At 42.9% G+C, this 24244-nt stretch overlaps 1 protein-coding gene across 2 annotated transcripts in view; it reads right to left on the reverse strand.

Moving 5' to 3' along the window:
• Window positions 1–2577: 2577 nt before the first annotated feature.
• SH3PXD2A (SH3 and PX domains 2A) overlaps window positions 2578–24244 on the reverse strand; it is a gene marked incomplete at its 5' end in the record, with an annotated part of 251842 nt that continues 230175 nt past the window's right edge. For both annotated transcript variants that reach the window (XM_084265565.1, XM_084265564.1), the window contains 5 exons: window positions 2578–4488; window positions 4594–4713; window positions 6837–6886; window positions 7743–8077; window positions 13515–13632. In XM_084265565.1, the coding sequence (XP_084121691.1) occupies window positions 2590–4488; window positions 4594–4713; window positions 6837–6886; window positions 7743–8077; window positions 13515–13632 (2522 nt within the window). In that variant the 3' untranslated portion in view covers window positions 2578–2589. The remainder of the gene's footprint in view (window positions 4489–4593; window positions 4714–6836; window positions 6887–7742; window positions 8078–13514; window positions 13633–24244) is intronic.

The raw sequence follows: 24244 nt of genomic DNA on the forward strand, positions 1-24244 counted from the left end.
AGATGACTTAGTGGGAATGTCTTTAAACAAAACTTTAGAATATTTTAAATAAGTTAATTCTTAATAAATATGTGCTTCAAGAAAGTGATAATTATATACTGCACCTTTAAATAATGCACTTAGTTCTCTGCATTGGCTTCCATTTTGGTTTCTTTTATTGTTAAAGTGCATTAATTCAAAATAATGAACCACTTCCGCATCATTATTGTTAAAATAAATCATAACAACATTAATACGAGTCACTAAGTCACTACTATTAGTACTGCAATCTAGCAGATAACTCTATGTATTGCTCTATTTAATACTGTCCAGCAGAAGAATATAATACTTCTATTATAATCTCACAACAGCTCCAGCAGTCTTTTATGGCTGCTACCATATTAGTACAAGTAAAAGTGGGGAGAAGTATGAGAGCCAGGGCCACAATGCCTCCGATACACATCCAGTAAGATGTAGCTAACTGGATATATACACGTGTATGTCAAGACCTTTAGGTACAGAGAGGATCCTGCACACTGGGATATGAGCTGTTGTGCAGATATACCTCCTCCTCCTGCCACCAGGATTTAAAGAGATCCCAAGCAAGCACCCTCCCTCCCCACTTGGAAGCAGAGAGCTGCTCGACCCACAGCGCTGTTTGTGGCCAGTTGTGGCACCTGGATGTTGTTTTAGTTACCAAAAGGACATCAGTCAGGTGACCTGTAGGCAACTCTCTCAACGTTACCATGGAAATTAATAAAAGACCCCAAACTGAAAAAAAGACAAGAACCATGTACAAACTGTGTAATTGGTTTTTGACAGAGAAACATGCCCAGTAACACACGATATTCTTGTGCTATTTCACTTGGGCCCTTGATCCCAGCTATTTTAAAGTCTTTGCAACCTTTACCTTCCAAGTCAAATCAGTACGAAGCTCTAGTGGAAAAAAGGGCATGTATCATTTTTTGTAAGCCAGTAGTGAAATGGTTTGCTTCGCCCCACCTCCCACCCCCACCCCACCACCCACTCCCACACCCCTTAAAACAGATTTACAATGCTGCCTATTATTTCAAGGAACTAGATATGGATCTTGAGTGATTAACAAGGCCATTAAAAAAAAGCATGACTTCCTCAAGTACAGTAGGGATTTAGCCAAGGATGTTTACAGTACAAGAGTTGGCTACTTCAAGAGTAACTCCATATTCCAAGCCTATTCCAATGGATGCCTCTTCCATTTCCCACCGCACCACCTTCACCATGTGCCACGTTTCAAAGAATGAGTTAAGAAAGGCAAACAGAAACAGAACTAGAAGAGGCGGCTTCCTGGTTAGACTCATTCTAATTGCTTTGATATTAAATCTCTGAGCCTGAGAAGCCCAGGCACACCTTCCAGTACAAATGTACTTTTTGGATTCAAGTGGGAACAGAAACATGTATTTGGCTCCTACTTCAGTTTTAAGTCTCCTGGTAAAACAAGATAAAAAAGTAAACCCAGAATGCACAGAAAATACAAAAACAAAACACAGAAAAACAATTCCCCAAAAATATACAAATTAAGGATGTGCAGACTGAGTTTGATGGCTTCCCTCCCACCCCACCCCACTGTAAACACTGATGTTGCAGAAAGTTATGGCTATTTCTAATACCTTGGTGGGCCCTGCCAGCAGTCAGCACACAGATTCAGACCAGATCGCAAAACCAGAAGTAACACATCTGACAGCTTTGTCTTCTTAAGGGACATTCGCACATTTTGATTTTATGACAAATTTTGAGAAACCCAATTCTGGGAAGAGAATCAACCAGGATTGCCCGGCAGGAGTCAGGCACAGAACCAAATACAGAGCCCATAAAGTAATCAACATGCTTAAGCGTGTGGTTTGTAGGTTTGTTTTTACAAGCACCAGTAGGCATTGCTGCCCTAGAACACCTGAAATCCCAACTCAAAGAACAAGACAAGGAAAGGAAACAAAAAGCCCCCAACTGACACCACCCAGTTGCCTTTTCCGGTGAGTTAGCAGTAACAAGAAAACACAGCTGAAGTCAAGAGACCAAATCTCTTCACGATGAAAAGGCTCCAAACTCTGGACCAACCAACTGTTGTAAAAAAACCGAACATCTCCAAAGGATTAGAGTCCCTCTGTTTCAGAAACTCCCATTTGCTTCTCACTGTAAGCTGTAGAAAAGCATCCAAAACTCTTGGGTATTCCACATACGGACAAGAATAAGGAGAAAGGGAGCCAAGATTGTAAAACAGAGTTTGGCACAAAACTCCTCAAGTAGATGCATGTGTATTTCTCTCTCAGAAAAGGCACACATTTGGTTTCCTATCAATAATGGGAAAGATGGGATGTCATACCCTGTTACACATACAAGATTATTAACAACTTCACAAAAAGGCATTTGACTATGCTGCATCTTCCTTATAGTTGCTTACGACATGTTAACCCCACAAACCTCTCCAGAACATGGCAGATTTGTCCTCAGCATAGACTCCTTTGTCCCTTTGTACAAACTGGAGCACGGGGAAACATCTTTTTGTGTAGCAATTGTTTTTTCCACATGTACACAGCAGGAACAGTATAAATTAGGGAGGTTAAAGATATTGCAATATTAGTTCTTTTTCTCTAAGTAATTTGAGGGCACCCAACCTTTGAACGGCTTCACACCATTCATGATCTGGCAGTACCACCAGCCATTTGGGTTCCTTTCGAGGACCTCCATGCAGACACCTTCCTGAAACCCTGCAGTCTCCTCATCCCCTTCATAGTCTGCAATGGAGACATAGATGTCCTTGAGATTGTTGTGGATGAACTGGGATTTCTCAATGGGCTTTGGCCTGACTGTGGATACAGGAATCCCATTCCTCTGGCTGGGGAGGTTGGAGGTAGTCTCCGAGCCCTCTGTACCTGACCGCTCAGGCTGCTTTCCCTTTGTGTCACCAGGCTGCAGTCGTGCATTGCTGAAGGAGGAATTCCGACGGACGGTCCGAAGATGATCTGTAGCTGTTAAGGACTCATTTCTGCGCAAGGAGCACGAGAGGTTGTTATCCTTTGGTGGTGGAGACACAAACACTGACTGTGGCCGGACAGCAATTTGCCTCACACCATTCCTCATTTTGACTGGCCCTGATGATGTTTTTGAAAAGCCACCGGGAGGTTTGCTTGGGATGGGTGGTGTTGCACGTTTGCTCTGGTTGATGGTATTCAAAGCCTGAACCCTCTTCTCTATCTTCTCTAAACTGTTTGACTTGTTTTCATTTTTCCTGTTCCTGGCAAATGAGGCATCAGTCTCTGCTGATGTGTTTTCTCGCTGGTTATCAGGAAGAGCCAAATAATGGGAAGGAGCCCAGCCTTCCATGTCTCCGTATTTCAGGTACCACCACCCACTGGCTTGCTTTTCCAGCACTTCCACTTCTACTCCTGCTGGGAAGCAGATTTCAGAATCCTGTACCTTTTGGTATGAGTCGGTGGTCACATAGAAACATCTGGAGTCATTTTCTTGCTCAGTCTTTGCTGGATGGCTAGAGCAGAAAATGCCATGGGAAGGAGCTGTAATGAGATCAGCTGAGCTCCTTCTAACAGGATCATCTTGGATGTCAGAAGCTGTGTGTGGGGGGCTCTCAGACTCTTCACTTCTTGAACCTTTAAGTCCACCTCTGAGTTGCCCAGTTGGCCTCAGCTGACGCCTTAAAGTGCTAATATCCATCTTTTCTTGGCTTTGAGAATCTGCCTTGGTGAGGAAGGGTTTGGGCCTAACGATTGGTTTTGCTCTAATGGAAGGACTCTGCCCAGGCTCTTTCTTCATGCCTGTTCTTGGCACACTACGTAATCCAACATCTGAGGCTGACCTTGGTTTTGTCTCCTCGTTTCTGGAATAGTGACATTTTCCAAGATCAGGCTGGATGGCTTTATCTGTCTTGAGCTTCACAAGTGATGATTTAGGAGAGCTAGAACATGGGGAATTCCTTCGGATCAAGGAGAGAGAGGAGCTTTTCTGAGAATCAGAGTCTCCACTACATTCTTTATTGGACAAAGCATCTTCCACGTAACGCCTGAATCCCTCATTCTCATAGATGGTCTCTTCTTCATGAGCAACATCTTCTGAAGACTCTCCTACCTTGAACTTTGCTTTCTGAAGTGATGATGCAGGGGAGGGCTTGAGGGACTGAAACAGTCGTTTTTCAGGAGTACCCTCTTCATGATGACTTTCACTCACTTCACACTCTGAGTCAAAGCCAAAGGCAGGCACATCATACTCAGGTTCTTCATATTTCAGCTTGTGGGGAGAGTCCTGGGTGTCTCCTGAAGAAACCGTTCCAGGAGTTGTTCCTTCTTCAGAGTCTTTTGGTTTACTGGGAGGTGCTGGGGGAGGAACTTTCGGGCGGGTTAAAGTACTGGTTCTTCTGTTTAAATTCGGCTTCTTCCTCTTGTCAATGTAAGATGCTGGAGCCCACCCTTCCTTCTCTCCAATCTGCACATACCACCAGCCACCGGAATTCTTTTCTATAACCTAAGAGATGACAAGGGACAAGTTACTTAGTTGAAAATAATTTGATTTCTTTCCACTCCTCCCCCTTCAAAATAACAATCTTCCAGCTGCCCTGTTAAGGCTCACCTCTGCTTTTTGTCCACCACGAAAACTTATGCCATCAGAGATACATGACTGGAACTCTGCAATGGTGTAGTATTCCACTTCCACAGAGGGTGGCTCTGGTGGTTTCGGCAACTGAAAACCCTACAGCAAATAGGAAGTTTTGTTCAGTTAAACCAAAGAAGCAGGGGGCTGAACAGCAATATGAAAAAATATTTGCCTTTATTCACTGAAACCCTTCCATCCTCCTGTGCTACTTCCTAGTGATAACTTCCCAGTTCTCCAGAGTGGCAGTTGATGCACTGAGAATGGCCACAAGAGAAGCCTTTCAAAACACTCACTGTGCACGCCGCCTTCACCAGCTATTAAAACTGTGATAATCTTTACCTGAACAGTGAAACGTTTTACTGATGGGCCATAAAGCGTCAGCTCCCATTCCAGTCACAGAAGCAACAGCCTATTTATTCTGAGATTTTGTCCAGAAAGACACAGTTCTGGATGATGGGTTGCTACAACTACAGAAAATTGTATTGCAACAGGACTATCGTCAAGTATACTACCTTAAAATATAATCCTAATGAATTATTGCTCTTAACCTGCTGACTATTTCAGATTTAGAAATTTGTGATATGAGGTGATGGGCATCCATTACATCAAGAAACAAGGAAAATATAGACACCTATGGAGAGTTTTGCTCAGCTACAGTGGAAGGAGAAAGTACGAACTTTGCTACAGCATCAAAAGATTCCAGTTCCTCCTAATAACTGAGACCCAGACCTCTACTTAATCCCTTCACAACCTGCATTTAAATTGCACTGAGGCTCCATGAGGTCCAGGACACTGCTATTTACATCCATTCTGGCAGCATACCAGACTTCTCTGAAAGTTAAGTGCCTTTACATTAAGCTGTCACTTCTTAAAGTTTGTTATAATGATTTTTAAGGTGATAAATGGGATAAGGCTTCTTGAAAGAATTTCCATATCAAAAGTGTTTCAGATTAGCACATTGCTCATCTACAGCACAACTAGATGATGGTGAAACTTCACAGCTTCTGCACTTCACTGCTTATGGCTCTAATATCATAATTACAGTATGTCAGGATCTCTTGAACAGGTCAGACCTGCCACAGACAGCTAAAGACACAAAATGATCCTAAATCATTGATGGGAGAAAGACAAATGGCACGCTGTGCTTTATTCACCCACTCCCCTGTTTCTAAGATATCCTCATTGTAACTAACAATCCATGTTTCATCACGCACAGCGTGTGGCGCTTCACAGAGAATGCATCGCTGCACCTTAGGAACTGTGTCTAACAATGTTGTAATTGGATGTTTCTGCACCATAAATGCCAAAATACAGGAGAAGTGCAGCATAATAAAATGCCTTCAGATAATAGGATGGTTTGGATTAAATGAAGATAATTGGAAACAGCAGACATGTTCAGGGTTTCACATATATTATCGTTGTTATTTTTAGCATGTGATTAAGTATAGTAGCCTTGCCAAAACAAAGTCTAATTGAAGGACACAAAGAGAAATAGGAAGAAAATGCTAACATGTACTCATCTAGTTTGCTAAGAGGAATCTCAGATGACACAGAAAAATTACCAGTCACCTACAACTCATGAAGGCTACAGCAGAAATTAAACACAGCACATTGCCTAGTTATCAACAAGTTATTAGCATTATTTTTGTGCAAATAGATTACTGAGTAACTCCCATGCAAAGATGACCATCCCAATCTCAAACTGTGCCAGACTCCCAGAATTCTAGCTTTGAGAAAAAACAATCATAGGAAGTCTTATTCCTGTAGCACACATCCTTCCACAGGATACTACATCACCTGCAACATACACACGAGTGAAGTTTAGCCACCTCAAATCTGATTGCAGCGGAATGAGGGGAGACATTCCCATTAAAGACAAGGTCAAAACATCCAGACTAGGCTAAAGGCACCCAGAGGAATTTTTAAACTTTTCAAGCCAGCCAAACTGGCTTTAATGTTCATGTACAGAACATAGCAGCTTTACGATCTTCTCCCTTCAGTTCAATACCTGCTTAGCTGGGGACAATGTTTTGTAAAACAGAAGTGCCCAATTAACATTAGGATGGCCAGAGATCTGTTCAATACTTCAACAATAAAATGTAGAGCCATGGAAATAAAGGATTTCTGAGATACCCCCAGCACTTTGTACAACTGTAGGAAGTCTCAAAGCACCCGCGCACCTACCCCACTGCTAGCATATACCATAAAACAATACAAACCAGACTGGATTCTCTTCGTGGGGGTGGTCTTGTTCTTAGATTTGGAGAACCTGGGCAGGGAAGGCAGAGGGGAGAACTTATTTAGCTTCGTAAGTACTGCTAAATACATTCTACAGCAGCTCGCCACTGCTACACAGTTTGAGAATATTAGAAGTCAGTATTCACAATATTTAAGGCATCTCTATGAAACAAGATAGGAAACTATGAGGGTATATTAGAAATACCAAGGTAGCTTAGCTATTCATCTCAGCTAAGCCAGCACATTTAAGAGGAAATCATTGCCAGAAAGTAGTGGATTGTATTTTCGGCTGGAACTGACCAGCTCTGTTGGAGATTGGCCAGCAAAGAATTGGCCCAATATCTAGTTTTCCCCCAGCAGTAAAAATAATCCACTAAATTAATAACACTCACACTGTCCTCTATCACAGTATCTTGCCATTCCTTACACAGACTAGTGTTAGCATCTGCATTTTGCAGATGAAGTAGTAACAATATCATAGCAGCTTGCCCCCAGGAAAAACAGCAGAACAAATGCAAGAGAAGACATAGGTGGTCTCCTTGCCTTGAATACTCTAAAATGTGCCCCTCAGCCCCAGTCATGCACGTGATGTGATGGTGTGTTAAAGGGGAAAAAAAAAATCTCTGGAAAGAAAAAAAGGAAAAGCACACTGAATAAGATAAAGAACCAGACAGCCCTTGTATAAAGTGGAGTAAAATTTTATCACTACTAATGAAGGATCAGGTCTTGGAATCCCTGCGGATCTACAGACAATGGAAAGATCTGCTCCTGTGGACTCAGTTAGAAGACACATGGGACCTTAGCTGACAGGCAATGCCAGCCCTGAAAGGTAGAAAACAAGAACTCCTTGCATGCCAGTAGAAACCCAGACTGCTTTATTGCCTTACTTATTTGAGCTCTTTGTGGTGCTATCCTTGCGATGGCTGGAGATCCCTGGGCCAGTTTGGAAGCCTGCTTGTCAGGGGTCATCATGGCATTGCCATTAGAGTCATTGCACAGGATGGGCAAGCTGATTTCCTTCTTGGTGATGTGGGTTTCTGCCGTCTCATTTTCTGCTTGAGTTTCTTTATCAGTGGAGGATTTCTTGTTTAGCAGGTTACTAATCTCCATGATGTTTCCTATGATTTCCACTGGCCCAGTTAAGTTCTTTTTCCTAGATGGAAGATCATCTTTTGCCTTCTTCAGATATGAAGCAGGAGCCCAGCCCTCTTTGCCTAAATACCTGCAGGTGCAAAAGGAAACATCACATCAAACAACTTTCTCACACAGCTTTCTAACAGCTAAGGCAAAAGTGTTAAATGATAATGTAAAACAAAATTTGCAGTTCTCAGATAAGCCTTTGTGGTCTCCATTCATTTATTACTTATGGATTAGACATCTCAAATTCAGGTGAGCCACCAGTGAATTGTGAAGTGCTGTTAAAAACCACTTCTCATCCTAAGAAAGAAGTTTATCTGGATAGGTTACTCACAAGACAAAGGGCTTTGCCACTTTGCTTTATGCCACATTTAGACAGCACTAGGCAGACTCGGTATTTTCCCATACAGCAAAAAAAGCAAACTGGTGAGTAAAATATCTTAACAGCTTTAATACTTCCTAATGGCAACTCAAAGTGGAAAAGGACTGAACTAAGAGTGTACAGAGCTCAGTACAGAGCCCCTACATCTGCAGTTTATAAGGCCCTTGGGCAAGACTCCCCTCTTGCAATTGTAATAATGAACACCACCCCTCCTCCCATAACTCCCAGTCCTGTATGATCACTCTTACAGAGATATGGGACTCTTACACCACTGCAGCTTTCTCTAGCCCTAAAAGGTCAAGAAACAGTTTGACTGCAGAGAAAATGGCTTCAATGAAGACTCATTTTCCTGAACAAACTAAGGGCTATTTGAATAAACTGGGAAATCTGAACAGACACCTGAATCCAGTACAGGCTCCCAGAGCACCAGCCTGGGCTGCTCAGGCTACACTTTAAACTGAAGTCATTCTTCCACAACTGGGCTTTTGGGGAGATGGTTTTTCTAACTCTTGCCATTCCTAACACCTCAGCGGGGATTTCAGATTACAATCAGACTCCAGGGAGGACCACACGGATGAATTCTGCTTTCCCTAATGAAACCCTAACTTGCTGCAGAGTGAGTCACTGCAACACTTCTCTCTTTAATCTCTCAAGGTACCCTAAGCAGGCGCTTACTGTAAAGTGTGACAACAGGCACCATTAAAAACCCTGGTGCTCAGGAAATCTGCTGAAATACAAAGGTTAAAACAGTATATGAGACAGTAGAGGAAGGAGCAGGTGGAGGAGGAATGTCAGCAAATCATTCCCTGGCAGGTGAGTAGCTTTGTCATGCCAAAACTTGGATTCTGAGATTTGCAGTGAGATTTCTGCACCAAGGCTCACCCTGGGCCCATTCACCTCATCCAGACACTCAAGAGTGGCACAGGAACTTTATGGGCAGAACAGACAGTGTAAGCTTACTTCCCTAGACTTCTTCATTAGTCTTCCTGTACAAAATCAAACACAACTACTATATTTCTAGCAGTGACCACAGGACCTTTCTGTCCAAAATTTTGCCTTTTCTTCCCCTGCTACCTAGGTCAGCCAGGACACTTGAGATGCTGCTTCTCCACACATACCTGCCTTCTGTCACACAGATTCTCCCTGCTCAGAGAGTTTAGCCCAAGTTTTTCCAAAGATTCCGCTGGCAAAGGAAAGCATCCCAAGAGCCCTGGGCTTTGTTTGACATGGAGACTAGCAAGTAGTAGTAAAATGCCAGTGACTTGATTTGAGTTCCAACAGATACGCAGTATCCAGCTATTGACTCTATATCAAGATGCAATTTGGATCTATACAAACCTGTCCCCTTTGTGGCTCTTCTGATAAGCCTTAAACCAAGTCAAAAAAAGAAGAGGGGGAAAAGAGTCTCAGTATGTGCCATGTTCCTTACTGGGACAAGGCATCTTTCAGTGGCATTCTTCAAGCCCTCATGACTTTTGGCTTCACCCCCTTTAGCAAAGCAATGACCAATACATTCTGCTGCCCCTGCATCAGGAAGTTGTTTTTGTTTTTAAAGGACATTTATAACTTTATATGATCTGGAGCTGTAAAGATTTTCATCTGTGAGAAAGCCACAACTGGTCAATGCACCGAGCACTCAGTTCCAAAGGTTAGTTTCAACAGAGCTTGATTGTACAAAATCAGTATAGAAAAAACAGTTTACATCCATCTTAGTTTGTGGGAGACTTCACATGTTTAAGATCAGAAAGGCAGCCACAGGCAGGTTCTGTATTGGCTCGTTAGTTCTCCTGCCAACTGTACGTAGTTGGATCAGACCATATAACCCCACTGCTTCAGGTACCTCTGATCTCACAGTTTCTCCCAATGAATAGTAGCAGCAATAGCTGGACAGTTAATAACTCTGGGCAATATACCCTCAGTAGAGAGACTGTTGCTGGTTATTTCTTCCTGTGAGTTACTAAGTTCAACCTGAAATTAATGTTGAGCAGTAGCTGCCAGCAACTGCCAGTTTATTGGTGCAGCTTCACAAATAAAAGCTACTTATTTAAGTCAAATAGGCTTACATTTTCCACCTTAGTCCTTGAACTTGGCAATCTCAAAGCCTTTTGAAAACATCACTTTAGAAGGTTACTTGATCTGCCCATTTTATACCTGTGAAAAAATAAGGCAGCTGCTAATCAGCCTCAGAGAAGTCCAGTTGTGACTTTCATTTCACATCCAGGAGTTGAATGACAAGTATTCTTCCTTCATTAATATTCACAACCTATTGATGGCATTTCAAACTCCACCCAAGATTCCCCTTCATTTCAGTGCCACTACCACACACACCTGTACTTCATTCACATGGGCTGAGGCTCAGAACCAACTACAAAATGAAGATGCTGGCAAGTAACTGAAAGCTTTAACTTAGCACATTGCTACCTACTTGCCCTTCAATCCACTTGGGTACATGATATTACATCCAGGTGACAGTAACAGATTTAAATCAAGATCTAAATAATGGATGTAATGCCAGCCGTGATCAGAATGGGAAGCATACAGATCCACTGAACTCAGCAGAACAGTAAGAAGGATCCCAGGTCAGAGCCTTCCTTTCACCTTTCCAGATTCACAGTGATTTTTTTTTTTTAATTATTAATTTTTAGAAAGTCCTAATGCACACAGGGCAAAATAAAGGAAGACACCGATACTGCCTCTAGCTCCTACAGCACTGAATTGGGAGGGTTGCAGGATTAGGTGCAGTGATTTGGTTCCTTGCTAATTCCAAAGCCCTCCCTGTTTATATTACATGAAGGAAAAATATGGATTCAAACGATAGGAATGTGAAAAAAAAAAAAATCAGAAGTGCCTCTGTGAGTCTGACTGAGAGTCACATCTGCTTTCCAGCTCCAGAGCACTGGAATTACTCCAGAGGGAAGCAAACTAGGGGAAAAAAAAAAGAAGAGAAAAAAAAGAAAAAGGACAGGAAATGAGGATCAGCACATGGCCAGGAATTTGGGGAAATTACATATTTAAGGTGGAACACACTAACATCTTTAAGGTGGATTCATTTGCAAGCTGCTGGATTTGTTTTTATTTCTTACACACTGATGTGTGTGTTTGGTCTGTGTTACACAGCTCAGCAGACAAGGAAGCAGGATTCAAGCACGGTCTCTTCCTGCTCCCTCACCCCCTCACACTCACTACAGGGGAAGGAGTTGCTCCTTTTAAAGTGCTCAATAATCAGTACTGCTGCAGAAGAGGAATCTTTCTCAGTGGCACCTGACAATATTCAGAGCAGTTTAATAAACAGCACAAGACGTTGGAGGTCAGATACTCGGGCTGCAAAGAATCAGCTTGCAGGGATGGTCACCACATCAACATTTCTGGAAGTGTTGCCCATGGGCTAAAAAAAACCCCAATTGTTATTAAGAGCAATTTAATCCTCCAGCATAGTGCCTCAGAGCAGCAGAAACGATGATGCCTGACACCCAATGCACTTTTCACACACATATGGGGAGCACTTAAACCACCTTTCAGTAAGATGAGTTGCTCAACTCAAAACACCTCTTACAAAGGGCATGCTGCTTTCTCCAGCTACCACGAGTGGCTGGGGGATCCACTCTCCTTCCAGAAGGCCACCATGAAGGAGTCACTTAAGCCACTGCAGCATGTTTCACTGTCACCAGAATGCTATACAGGGAAACGTGTCTTTGGCCCAAAGGAGCATATGAGGAAAACAAAAAGGAGTAAAAAGAAACCACTTATTACAGAACTGCTAATAAGGCAAAAGGGAATCAAAAGGGAATTCCAAAAGGAATACTAAAATAAACTAAGATGTCTTGCAAAGTTTCTCTACTCAGAAAACCTATGTACTCTTGATTGCTCTGTCTGCAACTGTGGATTCCACTTCTGTGAATGATTAAAGGAGAAAAAAATGTGACCTGACCAAACCCAGGCATTTTTTTAGTTCCTTCTATGTAGAGTGCCTTCCTGGCTCCACTGCTATCTTGATTAGCCTATTCCTTCTACAGGACCATTAGGCAGGAGAAAAAAAAAGAATAAACCCAACTAAACAAAACAATTCTAAGTAAGGGACAAAGAAAAAACAACATTGTTTCAGTCAGCATTTTCATAGTCCTCATTCATAGCTGATAAATCAAGTGGAATTCAAAACAAAAGCAAGTTATGGCTTGGAAATGGAAAGGGGGAAAATAATCACTATAATTACAGGCTGAGTGGAAAAAGATGACTAGATGAGATGTTCTGCACTGCTTGAGAGATAAGCCCCTGGTTTTAAGCTACCTGTTGTATCCCAGCTTGATTAAAGACAAAAAGAGAATGTCACAGCACTGCCAGATTTATAGGTACAAAACAAGGGGCAGAACCACGAAAGAGCTCTAAAACATGAAGTACCATGTGAACACAGATGGAGAAAGCTCTCATTAAGTACTTATGGCATCATCTATCATCAGCTGAGACATATCTAACCTACATTCTCCCCATAAGCTTTTAAAAAAGGGGATTCTTAAGTCACAAGTCTCCTCTGTGACAGTTGTTTCAAATACATCAAAGTTTGATAACCAGTAACTTCACCTGCCCTTGGGATCCAGTCCCTCTACATTAGGAATGTCTAGTGTAGACTGGCAGAAACCAAGCAAATTAGTTGAAACCATCGATAAGCTTTGGAAAAGGATATAGCCAGCAAACTGATCTCTCATAGCCCTGAAAACAGCACTACCTGCCCCAAACAGCTCAAGAGACCACAATCAGCCTTTTCAGCATTGCTATAAATAGATTTAAATGTGTTGCAGAATAACTCTGATACTGGAAACATGTTAAAAATACACACAACAGAAAGCCTTGTGAGGTTTTGCAGATCTTAAGTGAGATATGGACTTTTAACTTGAAGGAAGAAAAAAAATAATCTACATATTCAGGAATTTCCCCACTGGAATGGTCCACAGATTTTGCGGAGCCTGTTACTTTAATCACCATTGTATCATCTTAGCCTCTTCTCTACATTTCTTAAAGCAGCATTAAGAACAATTTGGGCTTCTTTGCCCAGCTACAGAATTATTTAAACACTAATGTTAAGTGAATGATCAGAAAAGTTAATTGTCACAGGTTCTGCAGCAACCTGGCTGCACAGCTTCTTTACCTTATGTACCACCATCCTTCCAGGTTCTTTTGGATGACCTCCACGGTGACCCCTTTTTCGAACCCAATCTCATCCTTCCCCTGGCTGGCGTACGGCTGGATAGTGACATATTTCTCTTCTAGTGAAGGGAGAAAAGGCAACATCAGTTAGGGTCAGAATTAGTCCAGCTGTTTTTCTGTTCTGCTTGCTTTTAAACTGTTATGCAGTGATTACGTGGAGCCATTACAAAAGGCGGAGCCCTGCTCAGGGGCCCACTGATTATTTATGCTGACGACATGATAGATAATCAGCCCCTCGCCACTACCCTGCTGCTGATAATCACAAAGTGTTTCCATGCCAATAATGACACAAAGTCCCCAGAGACCTCCCCCCCTACACTTCTTCCCTACCCCCCCTCCAAGTTCCTCCAGCGGGTAAGGGAGAGGATTTGAAGCTGGACTTAACTCCCATACTGTAACTTGACAGAATGAACCCGGTTGCCAAATCAGCCAAGCGTCACCACGGGAGCTCCAGCCAGTTGGCTCTTTTGAACACGCACACGGCTGCATGAAGCATTGTGTTACTGAAACCCGAGACCTGCCTCCCAAGAGGGACTGATCCTCCCCAACTTGGAGGGGCTGGCCCATCACACTGCTCTGTTTTGCACCCCTTGAACAGCACAGGATGATAGCAACAAGCTTGAAACGGTGTTAAAAAGTGACAAAAGATTAAAAGATGCTTGCATTTGTCAGGAGACCATGCATAATATTGCATTCATGGGTTGTGAAGTGTTTTGCAAACATACTTTTGCTAGACTTCACTCCAGAGAAATACACGGGTGGCAGTGGTAAAGAAGGGCCAGAACTAAGATAAATGACAAGCACAGACTAGACTTCAAGTATGGTGTTTGAGTCAAAAAACTTAGCAACCCCACTCATCTCCAGTAGCTATCGACTTCCCAGCTGGGCAGAGGTGAACAGGCTTCCTGAGAGCAAGGCAATGAGCACAGCAGAACAGACACTTCCACAGCATCTTCCTCCACCCACCAGGAGTCATTTACTGCAGCATTTCCATCATACTCAATGTCAGCCTTTTCCTCCATTAGCTTAAAAAGCTACAACTGTCATTGAGAACATGAACTACCAGCCTTGCTCCGCAGGGCAGACACAGAGGCTTTACCAAATCCCTCTCCTGAACCCAAGTTATAGTGCATGTAACAGCATGAGTTTCTGTAGCTGGATCCAAAACAGGGAAGGCAAGCAGTAACACACACCCCAACCAGCCTTCTGAGCCGCAGTTGCAACAAGGCACGGCCAGGAATAAATACAGGGTTGTCAGTGTAGAGGAATGGGCAGGAAATAAGTGAATCCAGAGCTCCTGATCTCTGCAAAACAAAGGAGCTGTAGAAAGGTTGCAGCAGTTTGAGGCAAAGACTCTTTGGGAGAGAGTGAAGTAGACCCAACCACGTGTGTGGTTTTGTGGCTCAACTGTGTTTTGTTGCTGGGCAAAGCATGAAAACTTTGAATAAAAATAAAAAACCAAAACCCCTTACTAATACAAATTAAGGAATAACATCTCAAAGGGGAAAAATATATTGGCAGAGCAGCTGATGGCAGAAAATTCAGCTAAGCTATATCTCTCAAGTCAACTTCCCTCAATGGGTTACGGTTGGATCCTTCTAGTTCTGGTGGGGTAAACCCTGTCAAAAACCCTTCGGCTCCAAGAGAAAATCAGTCTCTCCTGCTCTCCCCTAGGAAGGCTGCTTTAGCTGTTTTATCACTGCTAAGGAATTCCAGATAGTTTGTAATTAGGACAATCAGGATATGACACCTTCCCCACAGAAATATTCTTTTACAAGATGGAGCCTGGCGAATGAAGCCTGGCTAATGAAACCCAGCTTCAAAGTCACTGGACAGTTTTCCTAGAGGGGTTTCTGCTCTGCACCGTAAAGGCAGACCCATTTTTCCCCTATTTCAAGCGACTGCTGCTGATGGAGTTATGTGCCCAGTTTCCATTGCATGCAAAGCCCCAAACACTGAACTGAACTGCAGAAGATGCCTGGAGAGCTAGAGCTCATCCTTGAGAGGAAAGGGCCAAGGGAAAGCTCAGATGCTGAAGAGCACTTTCCAGATACAACCCTGGAAGTGCCTGAATATGTATCTAGAAAAGTAATAAAGAGCTAAGCCATGTGTTTGCTGAGCTGTTAGAAGGCGGCCCTGCTTTGTCTCTTCCCCATACCAAAGCTGCTTTATGACCCAGGCTATTAGAGTTCAGCCCTGCTGCTACAGCTACAACTGAAGTGTCTCTATCTTATTTCTCCTCCACATAAACAACAGTTCATGCTGCAGCTATTCAGCTCCTCCTGCCAGGTAGGTATGTCACCTCCCTCCCACAGAGGACAGGCTAGGAGGCCACAAGTGAGGTGCTCGCTCAGGGATTTCAACATAGCTTTTCAAACTCCTGCTCCAGCAGAACTTCTTCTGTGTGAGGAACTGAGACAACGGGCACCCATCAGCCCCAACTGGATTTCTGAATCTGATCATTCAAGGGAAATCAACATTTGTATGAGAGTCCTTTGGAAAGTAGGATGTAATCACTGCCCAAAAATTAACTCCTTTCCTCCTCCCCACAAAACCACTCTCTCCATTCCAAATGAGTGGCTTGCCAGGGAAAAGGGCAACAGGTCCATGCAAGCTCCTACAACAGCCAGCAACTTCTGCAAACATAACTTCTGAGCCTGAAGCTATGCATGTGGGCACACATCATTGCTCTACCTGTTCGTTACTGCCTTCCTCCCAGGGAAGAGAGAACAAAGTTCTTCCATGAAGCAGGACAACTAAAACAGTGTTAAAAATTCACTTAGAAGAGAGGGTCCTACAGTGTTTTTGTTTAGCAATTCTATTTTTAAGCCTACAGATAAAAGCCAGGAAGCCACCATTACGTTTCCCCTTGCAAAGCACTTTCACAGCAGAAGTCACAGCCATTTCCAAGATTACACACGGTTGGTTTCTTTGAGTGGTGCAAAGGATACCACAAACATACATGAGGTTTTAACATAAACAGTATTCTGGAGATATGGGGCCCCTTGCAACCAAAGTGTAATTCTGTTTTGCTTCTCAAAGACTTTATCTAGCCAGTGGATGTTTTGTATAAACCAAGACTTGCTGAAGGGAGCAGTGGAGCTTTCAGTGGATGTGTCACATAGGAGGATTGATATAACATTCAACATATCAGATTACTATTTAAAAGTCTTTAAGAGAAGATATTTGACACTTCACAACTGATACATAAAGTTACTGGAAAGACTTAACACAGACAAATGGCTTCATGATAGAATCAGCAGAGCATTGACCAGTAGAAAGACAGTGCTCTGTGTTACACTGAAAAATCTGAAATATGCTAGTTTTGTTCAGATATTATGACAGGCAATGGTATGAAACAAGTCAGTGAACTATCCCAGACCTACCATCAAAGTTGCATGACCAGATCTACAGAGAATACAAAAGTGTTTAATTTTAATTCATTAAGTTTTGACATAACAATTACCAGCCAAAAAAAAAAAAAAAAAAGGCAAACAAAGCTATAATTTGTATTCCCCAGCTGCAGCTTTCATTACATCAATTTCACTTTTGAGGTCAAGTGGGCAGGATAAACTTTACATTCTACAATGCACATTCATCCCATTATTTCCAAAGTGCAGCCTTTTAGCTGATGTCCCCTCCATCCTCTTCAAGATTTGCTGAAAATTGCATAAAGGTACCTCTGTTCTTAGTGTGACACCCAGGGATCCGTTAACAGGTCAATTGGACAACTACACTTATAGTTCTTTACCTCTAATCTGCAGGTCAAAGATACCTTTCCCTACTGAGCTGAACGAGGTACCTCTACTGGAAACTCAGCTACACTAGTAGATCTGAACAAGGCACGTGTGAGGAAGCAAAGCCTGCCTGGCAAAGAGCGATGATACACGTCTGACAGATCATGTATCATCCAACTGGAACTCACTTGGCCTGGAAGACAAGGATTAGCATGTGTCACTCTTCCCCCTCCCAGGACACAGACACTATTTGAAACATGCACAACAAGAATGTCTGCACTGTTTGGACTACACAACTCATACTATCCACTTATAGCTGTGTTCTGTCTAGGCCTCCTAGACACCCTGGCAGCCCAGTACTCAGTCCATTAGTTATTCCAAAGCCTCACTTCCCTACCAACCTTCCTCCTCCTTCCTTTACTCCTCCTGAAGTCCTCCTGACTCTGGTTCTACCTAGAGTCTCCTGCAGACAGACAGTACAGGCTTGGGGTCAAAACATACAGACAGATCCTGGTGGATCACTAGGAAAACACTGTGGACAGCAGAAGACAGTGCCCATGTCCTTGTAACAGCCCCCCACACTAGCAAGGGCTTTTTCTGGCATATGAGATTTCCCACCAGCACGTGTAGCAGATGCTGTTGCAGTCCAGCTACGAGGTGTGTATACATACAGGACAAAGCAGCTGAGCTGTACAGTGCCCTAAGTTACAGCGATGTACAGCCTGTGTTTTGTACAGATGTAACACAACCATGCTATTGCCAACAGACCTGGCACAAGGGAGCCAGTGGCATTTGAGAGTTAATGTGTTGCTCCTTCACAAGCCTCAGATATCTAATGCCCTTCCATGGCTGTCAGAAGAGACAGGGTGGGGGGCACACACACAACAACCAAAATCAAACCAACACCACAACTTTGTGTAGCTCCAGCTACATAACCATGCTCTGCCAAGCTGAGGCCTTTCCTGTACACAAACAGCAATAGTTTTAAACCTAAATGTTGCTTTAAAACCAAGTTTTGAATGCATGCCTAGTGCTACAGCAACTGAGACTGTTTTCTTTTCCTTCCTTCATCCTGCTTCACATCCACCACTTCTCCTTGCACAGTTTGTAACTCTCCTGAGATGGACTTGAAGCCAACCTGGCCAAGGAAAAGTGAGCACGACCCTTAGTCTGATTTGGTTCACTGCAGATCTGCATGAGCATAAAGGGAAGATGTTAGGGAGGGCGAGACTGGTTCATTTAGCGGTGGCATCATAAACTCTGTGCAAAAGTCTTCCAAAACTCTTCTCTGTACTAAGCCAGGACAGCTTCGGTGCAGCTTTGCTTCATTTTGAGGAAATAAGCCTATTTCTGAGACTGCTGCAAGCAGTGTCAAGGCAACCCATATGAAAATTGATCCAAAACCAGACTAGGATAATTTAAGACTGCCCACACGTCTTCTCTCATCAATTTTAAGATGCAACTGAATCAAGTGCAACTTTTTGCATAAATAGAACTTATAATAAAGCTCTTCAATCATCTGATTCACAGCAGTGCAAGGCAACCTGTAAACATCTTGGCAATGCCTATCAAGTAGTAAAAGGTCACTTTTGTAGTCACAGCATAGTGGGGACTGACATTTCTTCTGTATTGCCCAGCCTGTACAATGGGTATGATATAACATACTGGTTGCAGAAAAAATAGGGATGCTACATTTAACTTGTTAAATTTTAGGAGGACAACATCAATGAGAGTTATTTTTGGGTAATGGCTGATCATGACAACAGTGCTTCGTGCTTTATCCTTTTGTGTAGGACTACAGCTAGCAATTAAAGAGCCAGACACGTCCATTCCATCACACTTCTTTTAAACAGCATACACTCAATAGGTTTTCCTGTTTTACCTGCTGTATTTCTACTACATAGCAGTAAAGAATTTTTAGGCATTGGACATGGCATTTTCCATATCAGGTGACTTGTTTAGACACATTTTCCACAGGAAAAAGCAACCAAACAAAAACTTGGAACAGTTTTTGTTTGGTTGCTTTTTTATGGGGGGGATGAAACTCATGACAGCTTGTGAGGCTACTCCAATCTCATCTGTCAAATCAGAATTTCAAATTTCACACGTGCGCTTGTGCACACACATACTGCACATTAAAATGATGAGGTGTCTTGAGAAGGCAACTTGGTCCCTCCTCTGGTTGTCTGGATTTATACTTACTGTCAGGTCAAGGAAAGCAGACCTATGATTTTACTGCTCGAGTTGTAACATAGAGCTTCAGTGGTGCTTTCCAAATCTTCCTTATTCAATCTTCCCAATTCCCCTGCCACTGGTTATTTCAGATTCCTCCTAGTCTATCACCAAGGTAACAGTTCCTTTCCCCAACACCTTCAAAATCCTCTACCACTGCCGCTCCTCACTGCTACAGCCCTGATCCGGCCTTTCAATCTCTTTTGCAGTCACTACAGCCACCTCCCGCCTCCTTCACTGCCTCCTTCCCAGCCTTTCAGCACACTACTCTTGCCCAAGGCTCTTGGCACATAAGCACTCTGGTACTTCAGCCAGACACCTACCAAATGTACACCCATTTCAGTTGTCCCATCATGAATTTTCAAGCCTGTGTGCTGTGCCTTGCTTTAATACCCAGTGCAGACTCTCACATGTCTTGCTGCCTTTGGATTTCCCACTCCCCCAACTCCTTTCATCTTTCCTTACTCAGCCCCATGCCTTTCTTATGATGCCTCAGCATCCTGAGTAGGCTCCCTCCTCTGTGGTATCAAATAACCTGAAACTTTCAAATCCTTCCTAAAATAAGCCTTACCTACCCTGACTTCCTGCCTTGCCAAACAAGCTTAGCTTTAGCCCTTCTCCAAAAGCTTTTAAAAATACCAAATAAATATCACTTTCCACTGTGAAAAACCTTTTGGTCGTAATAAGATGCATGCCAAATTGCCACTTGCCCAGGCTCCTTTGATGCTCGGATCTTGTTCTCTTTGTTTAGGCTGTAAACTATTTGGGACAGGAACCTTGCCTTTAAGCTGCTAAAATACCATGCACTTTTCCAGCCCTGTATAATCAGTCTCATCTCTCCCAGGCAGATGGCCAGTGCACATACATTTCTGCTTCCAAGTTCTGAGTGCCCTGCTCTGCATACCTCTTTCACCTATATTTTATAAGTTTGCTCTTTTCTGCCTCCATAAATAAATGTGGAAGTTATCTGCAGCACTTCAGGAGCCAACCGGGGGAGTCATTTCCTTTACTCAGCTGGTGTACATGCCCCCAACTTTCTGTGACCCCATCCTTGTTTGATATGCTGGCAGGGGTGGGGATAGGGGGGAATCGGGCTAAAAATTAGCCAATTAACGATTTCTCAGCAAAATGCAACAGCCCAAACCCTACATCTTCCAAACCACAGAAGAATTTTCTTTCAAAATACTTTCCCCTCAGTCAGCAGTCTGCGCTGGCCCTCCCCCACTCCTCCGCTCCACCTCCCCTTTGTCAGACCTGCTTCTGGAAAAAGTCTCGCTGTTCCAGAAAGCGATGCATTAATTCAGCATGGGCTTTGTTTTACTTGTCTAAATATTCAGCAGAGAAAGTAACTTTCCACAGTTATCAAGCGTGTTCATCTGCAGACAGGAGCTCTTAGGCCTTCATCTCTCCCTTGTCTTGTGTGTGACTCCCCCACACCTTCTTTTTTTTTTTTAACCCCCACCCCCCATGCCAATAGATAGAAAAGAATAATGACATTTCTTCTAAACAGCTCTGCACTGCACATGCTCTTTCTTCAACCAGCAAGGGACAATAAACATTTACTACTTTCCTTGGAACACAGAGGAGGAAACAAAAGAAGAATAAAAAAAAAAAAGAGAATAAACTAGGTCTGAAGCAGCTCTGTGCTGGTTTGATTTAGCAGGGTGAAGCAGCCTTTGGCTGTGAGGGATAAACATTTCACCAGCATCCAGGACAAGCAGGGAAAAAGTGAAAACAAAAGGAGAAGTCCTGTGGGTAACAAAGGGGCTGCTAAAGAGGGCAACACAGCTTTAGTGGGATGCTGGCAAGGGTAAGAGTGCATGAGCACACCAGCCAGGCTGGATTACCAGTACTGATGAAGGGCTCTTTCCACAGCTAAAAAGCTGGCTGCCAAATGATCCACTCAGCCCAGGAGAAGGGCTTCAAGTATCAAGACCAACTCAAGATGGGGTTCAAGTATCAAGACCTCTGGGTTACACAGCTGCCTTCCCTCTACACCCCATTCACCTCTCCCCATCTAGCTTCCTTTCTCCATACGTTAAGAATGCAGTAGGAAGACCTATAGTTTCCAAGTTCTAACTTCAATTCTAACTTCACTGAATGGCTTATTTATTGTGCTAGCACCTACTAGACTCATTTGGCAGAAATTCAGTCCATGTGTCACTACGCAGTTTATATTAATAACTTTAAAGTACTTTCCTTCATTGTCACAGCTCCAGTTAAAAGCATTGAGCACAATACCAAAGCACCAATAACTTTTGTCAAATAATTGGCATACAAAACAGGTAGGTTAGCCCCCCCCTTTTCCCAATCAAACTGTAATAGCACAAATGACTTCTCATGAAATTAGCCTGAAAACAATCTTAAGTCCTTCTTCAGAGGAAGTTCCAAATAAATGCCTGTGTAGAATTAGCATTTTACCCAGTACAAAAGAACATGAACTCTGCAGACTGTTGGTCTAACAAGTGTCAAGACTGAGGAAAACCACAAACGTTCAGGCTTCTCCTCACAATCCATATTTGTATTACTGGAGTTTTGTAAGGTATAGACAAAAGTTCAGGAAAAGCACCACATGTAAAAACAGTTAATCTTAAAAAAAATAAAAATCAGGCTCTGCAGCTACATAAGAAACAAACCAGTATAATCTCTGAGAGCTGGGCACACCATGGACCTTTTTAAAGAGAGCAGTTCAGCAACAAATGTCATCTGTTTCTCTTTGTAAAAACAGACTACAGCTGTTCTCTTTGCAGACTTTTTTCAGCTTTACAAAAGGAGGATTACCACAATGTTCAATAATTTGTCTTTCATCTTTCTTATTCACAGATCCAGTAACATTGCTCCCAGGTATCTGAAGTTCAGGGATGCTTAGCAACTTCAAGTGGCTTTGGAAAGGGCAGAAATAGGCCACAGGTTACCTCTGATAATTTTCTAGTCCCCCGATTACAGACTGCCTAATGGAAAGCAAACATTCCTCCCTTAAAAACACTGTAAAATCCTGAGTGCATAATATGTAAATTAATTAGAATATCCTGGCCTTCAGAAACAAGCTTAATTCCTTCAGTTCTAGCTTTTAAGTGATTCTACCATAGACCCAGTTGGTAAAAACACTTAGGAACACTCAAGCATAAATATAAAGGGAAGCATTCCTTGCAGCTTGCTTTTAAACTCCAGTGAACTCTTGGAGCTAACCCTTCCAACAGCAAGGACTATCTCAAGCAGAGTATCACTGGGTGGGAAGAATTTCAGCCAAAATGTTTAATTGAATTTATTTCCAAGAAAGAGGCCAAGTGGGGGAGGGGAAGCTGTTTTGCCTGCATCAAACAATTCAGACAACCTCCTGTCTGAGCAGCTCTAGTCTTTCTGTGCTTTGGAGCAGAGACTTGGAGGTTGGCAATGGTTACATGTGTACACTTCATGCATTCTGTCATTTCTGTGCAAACCCACCCAAATTTGGCCTTGTTAGAAGTCTTCTGGGCTGGGGTGGAGGGAAAGAAGGGAGAAAGAATCTCTCCTGACCTCACATAAACTGCGATCTCTTAGAGAGAAGCCATTGGGACACCCAGAGAGACTCATACTTTCAACAACTGCAGTTTGGAATGGCTAGATGTCTGCACAGGCTGCATCTATGCCAGATTACAAAGCCACTGTCTCCAACTTGTCCCCAAGTATTCAAATAGCTTTTAGTTCTAATGATCCTGCTCTTATAAGAGCTCCCTAACTTACTATTTCAGATGACATTAAAAAGCTTATTTTCAGTTATCCTTGCTAGCTGTGGCTGAAGTTCATTGGAGAGAGCTTACAGAACCACCTCAGTCATGGAGGGCACCCAAAACCTTGCATGGTTTGCTGCAGTTTGCTCCAAGTTCAAGTGCTGAGATTCAGCTTGAGATGAAGCACATTCTCCAACACACACTAAAACACAGCATTGCTTGGGCCTAGTAGGGAATAAACTGTTATGGAGCAAGGAAAAGGTAGAGATGGAAGAGACTAGAGGAGCCTCTGGTGGGAAAGACTGCCAGAGAAGGCACTCTGACACTGGTCAGAAGGCAGGTTTGGAGAAGATGCCCACATCTGGTGGGAAAACCCGGGAATACAGCACAGGTCCTTGAGTTTTACCAGTCAACTATGCCAAGGGTTGCAACCTTAGTGTTTTATGAAGGTTTGTTTGCAACATTGTCTAAATATGAAAGGATGCAGTTGTTTAAAAACTATTAAACAGTTTGTTCAGAAAACTGATTGCCAGAAATTCTACCAGTTAAATTGCCAGGAACTATCTGGCAGAATTTGACAATACAAAGTAAGTAACTCCTAATCTCTTGGATCACAGAAGTAAGCATAAGTTCTTTTTCACAAGCCATCATACACGCTTATGGGGGAGTTTTTTTGGTGCCTTCAAAGTGTATTTGGTGGCTGAGAAGACAGACTTTGTCTTCCAAGGCAGTTCCATTTACTGCAGGGTCAAGCTACGGTGGGAAGAACACTCCTTCCTCAATGTTACTTTGAGACAAAGGTAAAAGGTCACTGAAAAGTTGTATGTGCTTGACGCAGACATGAGTCAGTACATAGAACGGCCACAAAATCCAGAAGAAATTTGCTACTTCAGAAGTATATTCTCTCCTTTGTAGGAAAAGGCACCTTTTCCTCAACTGGGAAGCTTCTCTTGTGCTTACATTTGATTCCATCCCCTGAATAAAGTTGTCTG

This window comes from Gallinula chloropus, assembly GCF_964237585.1.
Source record: "Gallinula chloropus genome assembly, chromosome: 5".
Classification (NCBI taxonomy): domain Eukaryota; kingdom Metazoa; phylum Chordata; class Aves; order Gruiformes; family Rallidae; genus Gallinula; species Gallinula chloropus.